At 32.7% G+C, this 14,903-nt stretch overlaps 1 protein-coding gene across 2 annotated transcripts in view; it reads right to left on the bottom strand.

Moving 5' to 3' along the window:
• dtn (transmembrane protein 132C dtn) overlaps positions 1-14,903 on the bottom strand; it is a 91,321-nt gene that overhangs the window by 28,356 nt on the left and 48,062 nt on the right. The window contains exons 2-3 of one of the 2 annotated variants that reach the window (XM_043048436.3): positions 10,199-11,051; positions 2,624-2,788 (exon numbers count right to left, since the gene is read on the bottom strand). In XM_043048436.3, the coding sequence (XP_042904370.1) occupies positions 2,624-2,788; positions 10,199-11,051 (1,018 nt within the window). The remainder of the gene's footprint in view (positions 1-2,623; positions 2,789-10,198; positions 11,052-14,903) is intronic. The other variant, XM_087150036.1, reaches the window with a different exon arrangement.

Raw genomic sequence — 14,903 nt, 5'->3', positions numbered from 1 at the left:
CCACGGCTGCTATATCTTTTAATATTTATAACCGTCGTGGAACAGGCAATCCAACTTACGACTATTAAAAGACCAAGCATTTGGATAAACTGGCTGTCGCGGAGGACTTTTTGATGAAACTTCCTCCCCATTCGCACATGGAGAAGAAAACCACGAAAACCAATCAGCCCGACGGCAAGAGGATTCTAACCCAGGATCCGTCTACCACTGAGGATATTTTATGCCCGCATTGTGGTCGTAGCGAGCCGGAAGCAGATTTAGTATCAACCAGCCATCTCAGGCATTCGAACCTGGGTCATTGAGAGACGAGTGCTCTATCCCCTGAGCCATCGCGACTCATTAACTTTAATTTTTTAATATTCTGGTCCTTTCTGGTCGAGCGATCTCACTGATCCACCGAACGGTAGCGGGCTCAAATCCCGCCACAGCCATGGATGCAATATTATGTCCTTTCCTAATTTGTGTTTTCTGCTTTTCATCTTGACAAAAACATGTAAGCCACGCTATAAGCACACAAGCTGGCATGCCTCAGAAAAATTATATACACATAAATTGATAATATTTTAGATAGATATGAAATTTTGGAAGCATCTATATTTTTACTCATGGTTTGAAAATTTTCCAATAAAAATTTTAGAGGTGTTAGCAAATTTAGTAAATGCTATTAGAAATTTATTTTTGTTTTTAAAATATCATTTTATCATTTCGTTTTGAGATTTAGCAATTAACACTGTCTCACAATAAGCTTTTCAGTAAGTGGGAAACATCAAAAACCAAATGTTTTTTCTTTTCTTTTTTGTGCAAATAAGCTGTTAAAATATCTTTACTAGTAACTTCGGAACGTTTCAGGGCTGTCCGTCAACAGCTGATAGGATCACTTTATCAGAAATGGAATATTAACACCTAAAACTGTAGCATTCTTACATGTTGAAAGGTTGTGAGATAACAGCGATTGACCTCATATTGTTTTGGAGCGGCTTCTTTTGAGTTAGATTTGTATTTTACACACATGTCTTACCACCCATGTTTTTTCAAAAATTTTGATTTAAAGACATGCATTTCCTTGTTTTGGCTGTTAAAAGTTTTCTAAACTACTCTCAATTAAAGTTAAATAAGTTAAAATAGGTTTCTGTTTTAATTACGATTTTCTTCTTTTTTTTATTTTATAACCGTCGTTGAACAGCCGACCCAATTTTTGGGTTTACAACTACAAATGTTTAGCTCCGTAGCCTTGTAATTTTGAACCCAATCCAGAAGACAAGGGAGCTCCTGGATCAACTATTGGGAGAAATGTGCCTTCGTGGAGGACTTTTTGATGGAACTAACCCGCATTTGCGTTACATGGAGAGGAAGATCACGAGAACCTCCCACGATTATCCGGATGGCAAGGGGACTCTAACCCATGATCCGTCTACCACTGAGGATATTTCACGTCAGGACTGTGGTTGGTGCAAGAATTCGTATCGACCAGCCATCGCCGGGATCGAACCCCGGTTCACCTCATTGGAAGACGAACGCTCTATCCCCTGAGCCATCGTTGAAAAGTTGATTCAAATCAGAGTTGCAGTAATCAATTTTCAAATCTGTAGCCTTCTTTTTGCCTGTCTCCAGGATTTTCTAGGATCAAGCATTGACATAAATTCGCCTTAGCTAAAGAGTTTTTAATGGAACTGTTACGCATTTACGTTAAAGGCAGGCCCGAAGCCAGGAGGGGGGAGGGTAGGCTGTTCGACCGACCTTTCCCAGAAAATATTAAAATAATAATAATAATAATTAAATTTTGACAAAAAAGTTCATGTTCACCTTCTTCCTTACCTCTGTCAACATATGTAAACCTTCGTTTCTTAGTTTCTAAAAACACGCGATAAGAAAATTTATTTTTTTACCTTTACTGCAACATTCGTGGAAATTTAAGCTCTCTGGAGATTCCGCAGTAGATGCAGAACACGTAAGTTATTTGGGTAGAATTCCACGTAAACTAAAAAGTATTCTTCGGAAAATGACGTTAAATCTACTTGCTCGAAAATGTAATTAATTTTAAATATTATATAATTTAGTTATTGTGACAATAATCTTTTTTTCTTTTGACTTGGTAATTATGTGATCTGTATGAAGCTTTTAAATTCATATTTACTTAATACTTAAAAATAATACAGTCAAAAACATGCAGGTTCACGTATATGTACCTTGGTACGTATGGCGAAATTTATGACAGAGTAGTAGTCAAACGAAATCTCATAGCATTATGAGTATTCAATTTTATATCTGCTTAGTAATATTTTATGTGTATTTTAATTACTTTAACTTTTGTGATTTTTTTTCTCCAGAAAGAATCGAAAATTTATGCAGACAATTTACCCCGTTTCGTCAATACAACATTTAGCGTGAAGCAAACGTTGCCAAAATAATCCATCACTATCAAAACTTACAACAACCTCATCAAATAAACATCCATCTCAGCCGCTGTTATTTTAAACTTTTATCTTCTGCTAAGTGGCATCGCTTCAATAAGTTTTTACATTTTTTTTAAGAGAAATTTATCTCATAGAAGCAGAGCTACTCAGTTTACTCAGAGAGTGAAGTCGGATAATAAATATACGGATAGAAGGAATTATGGTCTTACCCTAAGTCTGCTGACTCTTCCTGCGGTGCTTTGGTGGTAGTGTCCTTGACAAAGGCTGTGACGGTAGCAATTGTTTGTCTTGGGTTCAGTTCCACTGTTATGCTCCATTGAGAAGGAGGCGAGACTTGAGCACCGAGGATTCGAAGTCCATTTTTAACTTTGGCTCTGAAATATTAGAAGAAAAAATGAATCCATGATACTTTTTGAATAAATTATTCTAAATATTCTGCAAAATAGTTTCAAATAGCGCAATACACTTCAGCGACTTGAAAAAATTAACAAAAGTGTATACATATTACTGCTACGTAATATTTTCTCCTTATGAGAATTTAAAAGTGTTGAAGTTGTATTTTGGGTTCGTATACATGGTATAGCTGCTACATAGTTATCGCCGTTTCAAAACTGTTAGAAAATGTTCATGCAGCAATTATAGATTCCTATATATAGTGTTGTTGCTACAAAGGAATCTCCGCTTCAAGGATTTTAGATAATGTTCATATAACACTTTTAGATTCCTACATATAGTTTTACTGTTACTCAGGAATCTCCGCTGTAAAGCTTTTAGAAAATCTTAATGTTACAAATCTAGATTCTTAAATGTGTGTTGTTGCTACATGGAATCTCGCTTTAAGGTTTTTAGAAAATGTTCATGTTTCATTTCTAGACTCCCATTGCTGCTATACAGTTATTTCCGCTTTAAAGCTCTTAAAAAACGTTCCATAACACTTGTCTTATGCTATATCGTTAACACCGTTTAAAATATTTTGAAAATCATCAAGTTACATTGTTCGATTCGTATATAATATAGTTTAGAGGCTTAAAGGTTGGCTGAAAGCAAAGTAATTCCATTGCTATTTTTTTATTTATTTAAAATTGTTATTTTTTAAGAACTGCACAAACCTTGTGTCTAACACCCCTCTTCTAAAAAAGTGGAGAGGAAACGTTCGATTATCAGTTTCTTTTATCTTATGAAGTTGCCTGAATCTTATTTCATAAAATACTTGGAATAAGAAGTATTAATAACATCATAAGTAGTAATATTTTGGACTGAACTTATGCCAAAAATCTGTCAAAATTTCTCGAGTGTAACAGAAAATATCGAAAGTCAATAAATTTTTGTATAGATATATGTATTAAATAGGCTTGTATGTGCTTTCAAAAGGTAAAAGGTTATAACTGGAAGAAGCTCATTAAAGGAAAATATATACAGTTTTGTGTATAACAGAACGAAATCATTGTGTTAAGTTTATTTTGTTTTGTTATTAAGTATGTTGAGGTAAAATCTTTTCTAAAAAATCTGATACTTTTTCGAACCATTTAGCCGGAGAGCGCATCACGTTAAAACTTAGGCTGTATCGAAATTTTAATATCGCTTGACATCGTAAGAAAAATGGATATTTCAGAGCATATCGCGATATTTTTTCAATTTAAGTACCTAATTTACAACACTTTTACATTGATCAATACAATCATCACCCAAATAAAATTGACCAACACTCACGATAATATCATATTCAATAATTATTGTAATGCTATCTTATCCGATATTTATTCACAAATTGCACAATATTTTCAGGTTCTACATTAATCGTTATCAATGATGATCACGATATTGAAGTATTAAAAAATTTTCGTTTACATGCTCATTGTAAGAGTTTTTAAAATATTATTATCGTTTTTTTTAAAATATATATTTAACTATATACCGCTCAATTTGTTTCTTTACAGTCAAATTCAGGAAGAAAAAAAAAAGGAATTCGAATGTGTTTTTGAACTGGAAGCAGGAAATCAAATGCTTAAAATAAATGAATAAATAATGAAATCCTGCAAATGAATAATTAGAATTTTATTCAGAGGTTCTCACAATATTTATGGATTCTGCATCAATATTGATCACGATATTACCGTATTAGAATGTTTCGTTGTGCATGCTTATTGTAAGAAATGGCAAGTCATGACACATTGTAAAAATAATTTTTAAAATATTGTTATCGTGGTGTTTAAAAAAAAAACTATATTCAACTCAGCTTTTTTCTTTACAGTAAAATTCCAGTAGAAGAGGGAGGAAAAAAGAGAATTTGAATGTATTTTTGAACTGAAATCAGAAAATCAGACATTTAAAATAAATGAATAAATAATAAAAACCCGCAAATGAATAATTAGAATTTTATTCAGAGGTTGACCTCCGAAGTCATAAAAAAATAAATAAAACTGGGAATACATGTTACTTTTATAGTTAGCATCTTTATTCAAAACAGGTGAATAATCAACCCAGTCTAATGTTTATGCATGATAGGCGTAGATATTCGATACACAACATTCATCGTTTTTGGTTTAGGGCACACCTGCTCAGCTCTTATTCCTGTTTCTCAAAAGTTAGAAAAAAAATTCTAGACAACAATTTTGATGTAAAATACAAAGAAATCACTATGCTTTTAGTTTAAAAACGAAATCGAATCTAGAATCCCACATCTGCAGACGACTTTTTTTTCCCTCTGTTGTTGCCATCGCTGATGACTGAACTATCGTTATGCAAGTTTTTATATCTGAAATTGAACGGCCACTGTTGGAACTGTTTTTTGATCTTTTTTTCCCTCTGTCTTAACGACAGGATACAAAAATTGACACCGCGCCGGCATGGGTCCCATTAAGTTCTTCTAGTTGGCGATTAACGCGGCGTGAAAACTCTAAAATGATATAGAATGAAAAAAAATGAGAAAGAAATGCTATTACAAGTGGAAACATTATATCATCTAAAATTATTCGAAGAAAAAAAAGCGGTACTTTTTTTTTTTAAATCTTCGCAGTCAAACATACAAAAATAACCCCTACTGGGGTTCAGCGACTTAAATTCAATTCAGCCAATGATATGAAGGAAACGCATTATCGAAAAAGCAGTAACATTTAAAGAGTAAATATGAAGAAAGATAAAAATATCCAGCATTGATTTCTACAATATGTTTTTTTAAAATTTGGAACAACAGAACAGTTGAAAGTCCGATTTGTGTGTTCCATTACATTTCTGGAATTGTTTAAGAAATTCAAAAAAATGTTCATAATAAATTTCGTTTAGCCTAATGATAATTTTATGCAAAAAAATGTTAATATTTTTTTAAATTATTTATTTTAAAAAGGCTGAAAATTTTTCGACTCGCAACTTATGTAAATTTTTAATTAATTTTAAGCTATTTAATTTAAAATGGCGAAATTTAAAATATGGAAAAAATGGGCCAAATAAGTTCAGAGAAAGTTTGTTTAGATCGTGTGTTTAGAATTTTAAATCGTGTGTTTAGAATTTTAATTATCAAGAATTATTTCACCGATTTTGAACGAAGTTTGAATTTATTATTTAAAATTACATTGTTTAAAATGAGGTAAGAATTTTCAGGTCTTATAATCCACAATTTTTTTTATCACTATTAAATTTAAAGAATAATAATAGTTGTAACAAAAATTATTACCTTATTTTTCATGGAGTTTACGAGTTTTTAAGTATACGAGCTATATCATTGTGAGCAAAAGAAGTTTTGATTCTACTATAGTTCAAGAGTTATGGAGAATTACGCAGAAAGAGAAAAATAAACATAAAAATTTAAACACTCTCTTGTCTAATATTCGGTTAACCGCGTATATTTTGTGGGACAAGTATTTAGAAAAAGTACGATTTTGTGCCTGATTTTGTACAATAAATAATCCTTCGCACTAATTAATTGGCAAATTTAAAGTCGAACTATTAAGATTGCATGTTAGTACGAGCAAATCGGATCATTAGACAAAAAGTTATGAGTGTTATTTTTTTCTTTTCCTTTTTTAAATTTGCACATAGTACAATAGTCCCTTTAAGACCACTTCTTAATATTTCAATATTTATTTTATTTTCATTATTTTTATTTTTTTAAGAAGTACATTGGGCAAAAGGTACATACCTTGGCCCTTAAAATCTTCCACCTAAAAATGTTCTTTAAAGATACGGAATGATTTAAATTTAGTTTTAAAAATCAAAAAGTATTCGAATTCCCAAAATTTAAATAGAAAATCTTAAACATAAAATTAAGAAAATTTAACAAAAAATATTCAATTCAAAAAAAATGTAGGAAAGAGAACACTATTTCTAAGATAAGTGTCCACTAGTAATATGTTTTTATGGGTGCATTTAATCATAATGCTGGTCATCTTCTCGCATGTTTACTCCAAAACAACGTGTGAAAGAACCATAAAAGCATGTTGCTCTTCCCAGGCGCATTCTTTAAACATCATTCAGGCACTTAGTTTTCGCCACTTGAAAGATAAGAGTGCCGAGAGTGAAAATAGTTTCTCAAAGTAGAAAACGTGTCGTCGTTTAATGTTGGATTTTGAAGAATGCTATAAAATTTTCAGGGCTGTACAACTTTCTACGCTTTTTTCTTCAATTGGTAGCACATTTTATGTTTTAATGTGTGATTAAATGTTTAATAAATTTGATTTAAAATTATTTTCTGCCTCACCTCACTTGAATGATTTAGGGCAGTTTTTTGAAAAAACTCCGTCGTAAGATGAAATGATGCTTTTTAAAGAATAATATGCTATTTTCATAATTGCTGTGAGTTTGCAACTGTTACTCATGACTGTTAGGTCAAGTTTAGCCTATCTAAAGCCTATGTCCATGCTTATTTTGAAAATGGCACAAACGTCAATAAGGAGAAGAACATACTTCCCACACTGTTGAATTTGATTTTTTTTTTTATTGGATGCGAAATACTAATGCAATTTTTTATAAATGCATATAATTTTTATAATAAATTCATTATATTGTTGTTCGAGGTTGGTAGGGTACTTCATTTACGTCGCACTAGAGGAGCACAATGGGCTATTAGCGATGGTCTGGAAAACATCCCTGGTGATGATCCGAAGATATGCCATCACAACTTTGATCCTGGGATGGCTCTTTCGTTTTGGTAGCTCGACGACCTGCGCGTGAAGTCGAGAATAGTTTAACGAAGACCGATACCGCGCACCCTCGGTCTCTACGCAGGCTGATCTAAGTGGTCACCCACTAACTTACAAACCGCAGACAGTGATGTTTGACTTCAATGTTCTACTGGGAACTGTGTCTTTACGGGACTATATACACTGAGTGGCCAAATTATTATGACCACCTCAGAGTTTTATGCAAATGAGTTATTGCGTCACAGCGCTGCTACTAGAGGGCAAGATAACTATAACACGGGAATGCTGGACAAGTGAGTCATCAGTTATACTGTGTTGCTTGCTCAGATATGGGAAAGAAAAGTGATTTAACTGAATTTCAACGTGAAATGATTGTGGCTACGAGATTTGTCGGAACGAGTATCAGCAAAACGGCTGCACTTGTGAAGTGTTCTAGAGCAGCAGTTGTTAATGTGTACATAGAATGGACAATCAAGCAAAATACCGGGTCTCAGCGTCAGGATTGTGGTCGTCACAGGGTACTGAATGCTCGATCAGAAAGAAGGTAGGTCAGGGTTGTGCAGCGCAACAGGAGAGCAACAGTGTGACAAATTGCAAGTGATCTTAATCAAGGAGCAACTGTGAACGTCTCTGAACGGACTGTTCGATGCACATTGTGCCGTATAGGGTATGGAAGCAGACGACCTGTTCATAAGCCTCTACTGTCTGCTTTAAATAAGCGCAAACGTCTCCAATTTGCAAAGGAACACAAACAAAGGACAGTAGATGACTGGAAGAGGGTTATGTGGTCCGACAAATCACGATTTCAAATGCATCGCGCAGATGGCAGGATGAGAATATGGGGAAAACAGCACGAAAGCATGGACTCCAAGTGCATTGCCACGACACTTCAAGCGGGTGGTGGCAACGTTATGGTATGGGGAGTGTTCTCTTGGTATTGTATGGGTCCTTTAATTCCTGTACCACAACGCCTTAATGCCCAAAGGTATTTAAGTATCATCACAGATCAAGTGCATCCAATATTGTACTCTGGCGGGGATGGATACTTCCAGCAGGACAACGTTCCTTGTCATAAAGCTGGCATTGTCCTTAGATGGTTCGAAGAGCATGACGGAGAATTTAACTTGCTTCGTTGGCCAGCACAATACCCAAATTTTCAATCCAATTGAGAATTTGTGGGCTGATATTGAACGGGCGTTCAGACAGATGGATCCAGTACCATCGAATTTGCAGGAATTGGCAAGAGCAGTTCAGCGAGCATGGTCTGGCATACCTTCTACCACCTACCAACATCTCATAGAATCCATGCCCAGACGAATTAAGGCAGTAATACGCGCAAAAGGTGGCCCAACAGCGTACTGAAGGGGTGGTCATAATAATTTGGCCACTCAGTGTATGTTGCACGAAAAGATATTGTTAGCAATTTTCTTTCATCACAAACATTTTAATTAAACAAATTCATAATAATAGAGGAACTATTAAATAAATAATGGAAAATTAATTGGATATCAATTGAATTACTTGTTTCGAAAATCATAACCGGTTAAAAAAACATCTTAACCTTCCGAAACCCCCCATGTGACTTTTCTACTCTTTTGGGACATCATTTGAAAACTGCTGTGCTGTTCTACATTACCTCGACGGCATCATTTGAACAGCGACACCCGTCATGCGTTTATTTTCAATAAATAAAAAGTGGTGGCAAAAGTAAGTTGATATCAGACAATTTCAGAAAGAGATAATGCTTTGATAACTATAACATCATATGTAGGTAGGTATTAAATTTGATTTGGTAATTAAAATAAAAATCAATGATCTTTAATTAAGCACTTACCACCAATTTTTAATTTGACTGTTTCCTCTTCGTCTAGAATTTAAATAAATTGAATTGAAGTGGGTTAAATACCTAACGTACAGTTAATCCATTACTTTTTAAGGATATCAAGTTAAATAATCCTTACATAGAACAGGGATTATTCCTTTACTGTATTATATTCCTTTCTGGTTACTAATAAAGTGGTTTATTTTGTTTAGCAGATAGTTCTTTGTTACTTGATACAATGAAAATACGCCTTTTTTTAAATTTCTCAGAAACCATTTGACCAATTTGGTTGAAATATCGTTTTTTTTCTTCTTTTTTGCCATGTTATACCAAAAGTTACTTTTTGTTTTTATGGGAAAAATTTTTTTTAATGAAAAACTGTCATTTTGAAAGAAAATGGTTTAGAAAACAGCGATTTTTAAATGCAAATACGATAATATTCTAAGATATGTTCTTTATTTGCAAAAATTTAATGCTTTCACAAGGCTTTCAACACGCCATTCCACTATTATCTTGAAATTTTAGAGTAATTCAATATCGGTAAACACAATTTTGGCCGTGTGAAGATTTTTAAAACGATATAATAGCGTCAGTATAATTAGTCCATTAATATTGTTTGGACAAACGGAGGTTAGATCAGTATAAGGTGACCAAGATAAGGCCTAATTTTGATCCAAAAGTTTAAAATATTTATCTGAACGCCATATGACAAAGAACATGACTCCTTTTGTCCAAACTAAAAAGAATATTATGATTTGAAAATATTTAAATAGCATTTGTATTTAATCATTGATTCTTGAAAACCAATGTCAATAAAAATTACTCACCTTATTACGAAGACATACGGAGGATAAATTGGATTTGGTTGAAGATAAACAGGGACATAAACCTTTGATTTAGGATAAACAGGTCCTTGAGGGACTAGAATTCGAACAACATCATCACTTTTCACCTCCTCATAGCTCCCATGACTGCTGGAAAGAGGAACATCATCTAAATATACACTAGGTAATCCAGCGGGTACTGACACGGGTAAGGCAGCAGCATCAGAGCACTCAAATGAGCCACTTCGAAGAACAGCATACTCAACTCGAACCCAAGTCCTTTGGGTCTTTGGACTCTTCCAGGCAGGTGACTCGAGGGGAGGCCACCACGAAACTGGCAATGTGGCTTGAGCCAGGCAAACGCCATCTCGGCTGTCAGCCGGACTGCAAGCGGCCATTAGATGCTGTTCGCGATTGTGGACATACAAGACAACACAAATACCATCATTTGATGACAGTTTTCTATTTTCATTCGCACTATCCGATCCACCTGATCTTCGCTTTGGATCTGAAGCTGTTGCACTGTGGAAGAGCACTCGGAGGACGGGTCTATCACGCCTAACCTCACGAGTTACTAGACGAGCTGTTATGTCACCGGAATATTCCAGCATGGATTCGATTCTGGCATCACCAGAATCATTGTTTTTTGGATGGAGCGATGCCGGATGGACAACCTGCTTCGAGACAAATGGTCCATACTGTGCTCGTAATGTTGTAGGCAAGTTGGATTGAAGAAGAGTAAATCGGCGAACTTCTTCCTCGTCTTCAGGGTTGTTTAAAGCTTCGGCCTGGAGATTTCTAAGAAAGAAGCCACTCTCTCTCCCTTCCAATGTTAGTTCTATTTTGCAGTCTCCTTCTAAAAGAAAACGATATTTTTAATCTTAAAACCCAAAAAACTTATTATTGTAATACAGAAAATATACGATGAAATGTAATGTATGTAAAAATGCAAATTTTAAAGCTAATAAATTATTTTTAACGAGATTAATTTTGCCATCATTTAAGAATACAATTTATGCTTCGGTGGTTAAATCAATATTTAAACAAATAAAGTGTCATTACAAATAACAATGTTTTACTTAAATTTTTACTTAAATAAAAAATTTAAAATAAATTAAAAAGTTGAGCAGATAATATGTTTTTTTTATGCTACAATAATAACAAAAACAAAAGAAATAAAATGAATTTTAAAAAAATGTAGTCAAAATCTATAAAACACAAAAGAGAAGAAAAAAAAGAAAAAAACGTGAAAATTTACTAACTAAACGAAATTTAAGATTTGCATTAAGGTAACGGAAATAAATTTAGTGTACAAGTTAATTAATTTACTCATTATGGATTCATATGGAAACAAATTTTACACATTAAAAGTAAAAATTTTACATGTTTTTTAAGCTAAATTAAAGGAATGTTTAACTTTTTTTTTTTAATTTGGTATTCATCACATAATTAAGAAATCTTTTAGAAATATCAAATCATTCAACCGCGAAAGATTGAAGAAAATCAATTTAAATAATATTAAAGAATTGATTAATGCTTTTCATTTAGTTTTAACATTAGTAAAACAAAGGCAATTTTTTTTCCAAAATACGATTTACAATTCCATGAATTTTCTATAAATTATTTCAAAATCTTATTACTTTGAACAGAATGTTTCAAATATTTGGAAATTTTATTCTATATATATATATATATATATATATATATATATATATATATATATATATATATATATATATATATATATATATATGTTACGCTTTGAAAGCCTAAACATTGTAAGTTCGTAGTGTGGCCGGTGCTTCTTGAAAAAGATACAGGAAAATGCAGGAATCATAATATAATTTTATTAAAGTAAGGGCCAGAGCCCCAGAATGACAACCTTACATGCTGGTGGATAGGTAGAGAATAGCACATTTAACCTTGGAAAGAGGGTTTTTATATCTTGCTGGGCAATATATTTAAATGTTAATAGGTCTCAGTAGCGTGGGACTGATCAATTTCCCAAGCTGCTAAAGCCACATCATCACATTTTTTGAGATAATTAGATCAATATTATTACTTTCTTGTGGGAAAGGTTTTTAAACGTTTGCGCGTTAGATAAATGCTCTATTTATGGATTATATTTAATATATAATTGTTTTAACATTACATAATATTCCCCCCCTCTGAAGAAAGGTCTGATCAATATGCTAGCCTATTGGTCAGAACTTCCCCCTTCACGCGACCTCAAATTAAAATTTATTATTTCTGGTATATTGTCCAATATTATACATTTATAAGTAAAGTATTACAACAATAACATTTATATAAAAGTAACTAAATATTTCTGCATAACTTTGAATAACAATAATTAATATCTTTATAATAATTAATAATGATTATGTACATTTTTCCTTTTCCTGTTGAAAAGAATAAAAAATATCAAAACAACTCTAGAATATCTAAAACAAAAATACCATGACATATCTAAAATAAAAATAAATCAAACCACAATTTCACAACTTGTTAAAAGTTATTTTCTTGAAATAAACTGGATCCATTGTTCAGGCCTAAATTTATTAAGTTATTCGTCCATGTAAGAAGAGGAAAAGAATGTTTGCAGTCTTTATCATCATTGTTTCATTCTTAAAACAATTATTATTCATGAAGTCATTTAAATTCACTTATCATTTACCCACTTTTTCTTACTTTCTCATTAGTAATTATGTATTTTCACAAATATTGTGTAGAATTATTCACAACATATGACATACACTTGAAGAAATCAATACAAATAAAATAATACAAATAATATAAGTAATCTAATTTAAAATGTTCACTTTTCCACATGATAATTAAGTTCTTCGATAGCATAAAAATTTACATACAAAGTGCATTATAAATCTTTGTAGAAAATGATATGCTTTATTCCAAAATAATAAAAATATAAGCGTTATCCATTGATAACAATTGATAGTCTAAGTTGGGTAAAATATTCCCAACTAGATGGAAAAAAATAGGGTTTTAAGTTTGTTTACTCATGCTTGATCCTTAATTGAGGAGAAAACATCAGTAAAGAAACATTCTATGTGAGGAGTCCCACGGTTCAAAAAACCATTTCTATATATTTCATTTGCAAAAATAAAATTTATGAAATTTACCTAAATTTTCCGAAGTAACTCTCAAACATCATGTAATAAAAAATTCAGACATAGATGCATTAAAAAAAAATAACGGGACTCCAAAAATAGGGGCAGAAAATAAAAATGAAAAACATATGAAAATACCAGCATTATATGAAAATACCAGCATTGAAAAGCTATTGTGAATTTTTTACATACAATTGAAACTGTTGACTTGGATAAAATTTCCTTAATTTGTTTACATGTACTATTTCTGATTCTTTCTTAGTGAGAAAATTAGATTTATCAATTTCAAATGACACCTCAGATAATTTCTTTAAAATTTTGTATGGACCAGAATATGGTGAACTTAATTTCCTTGTGTTAGGATAATGGAATTCTTCGTAAATTACTAAATCATTAACTTTAAAATTAGGTTCCAAAAAATGAGCGTCATAACGAATTTTGGTTTTCTTAAAAAACTCTTGGGTATTTTGAGCAGCTATTTTTCTTGCTTCATCAACTGGAGGAAAAATATTTTGATTTACAAGAGAATCACAAGGTAATTTTCCATACATTAAATAAACAGGAGGAAATTGAGTTACAGAATGAGGGGTGTCTATAAAGGCGCATGTTATTACTTTTGTAATGTTTCCTATTTTAACACTTACCTTTTGGAGGTTTCCCTTGATATTTCCTTGAAATTGCGAAATTAAAATCCTAGTAGAGTTCAAATGTTTTTTTGATTGTCCTATAAAATGTTTCGGAATTATAGTGATGTTGGATCCTGTGTCCAATATAGTTAGTAAATTCTTATTGTTCACTCGCGATGTCACACATAAATAGTCATTTGATGGACAGCTGTTGTTATTGCTGGGCTGCGGAGGCTGGGAATCATGCTGAGGTACTCCATAGCGATTAAAAGAATTCACAAACCTTGGCTGCTGCATTCTGTACTGATTTTGGGGAATCCACTGCCTTGGCTGCTCCATTCTGTACCGATGCTGGGGAATCCACTGACTTGGATGCTCCATTCTGTACCGATGCTGGGGAGTAGGTCTATTCTTCAATTTCTATGCATTCATTTAAGTAGAAGGTAAATAAGTCTTTTTTCAGGTATTCAGATATGTTATTTATTTTCCAGTTTTTTTCCAAATGTAGGATTTCACATTTTTTATTGAAATACTTGATCCAGTTGGGGAAATTATTTTTATCCTCACACGGAGAAATATTAACGCGTGCTCGAGCGTCCACCTGTTTTTCTTCTGAATCAGGCATTATTCGTTTAATTTTTCTGTTTCTTAATTCCAAAGTCATCAAAATAAAGTTCTAATCGGTGATTAAAGCGAGAAGAAGACAAAACAAAGAGAGAAATAACAGTCCTCGTTCTTCTTAACCACACCCACGCATTCGAATTTCTAATCCAAGGTTACGAATCATTAACGAAGCGAAAGTCGATTATCAAAAGATGTATTCCATTGTTAAATTAAATAGCATTTTCAGTTTTCAATAATAATTTTTCGCGACAGGAAACTATCACTGCCGACTTATCTGTTACGCTTAGAAAGCCTAAACATTGTAAGTTCGTAGTGTGGCCGGTGCTT

The sequence above is a fragment of the Parasteatoda tepidariorum genome, chromosome 8, assembly GCF_982258835.1.
Source record: "Parasteatoda tepidariorum strain Cologne lab strain chromosome 8, Ptep-v5.0, whole genome shotgun sequence".
In the NCBI taxonomy this organism is placed as follows: Eukaryota; Metazoa; Arthropoda; class Arachnida; order Araneae; family Theridiidae; genus Parasteatoda; species Parasteatoda tepidariorum.
The sequence above is the reverse complement of the archived record's forward strand: the minus strand, read 5'-3'. Positions and strand labels throughout refer to the sequence as shown.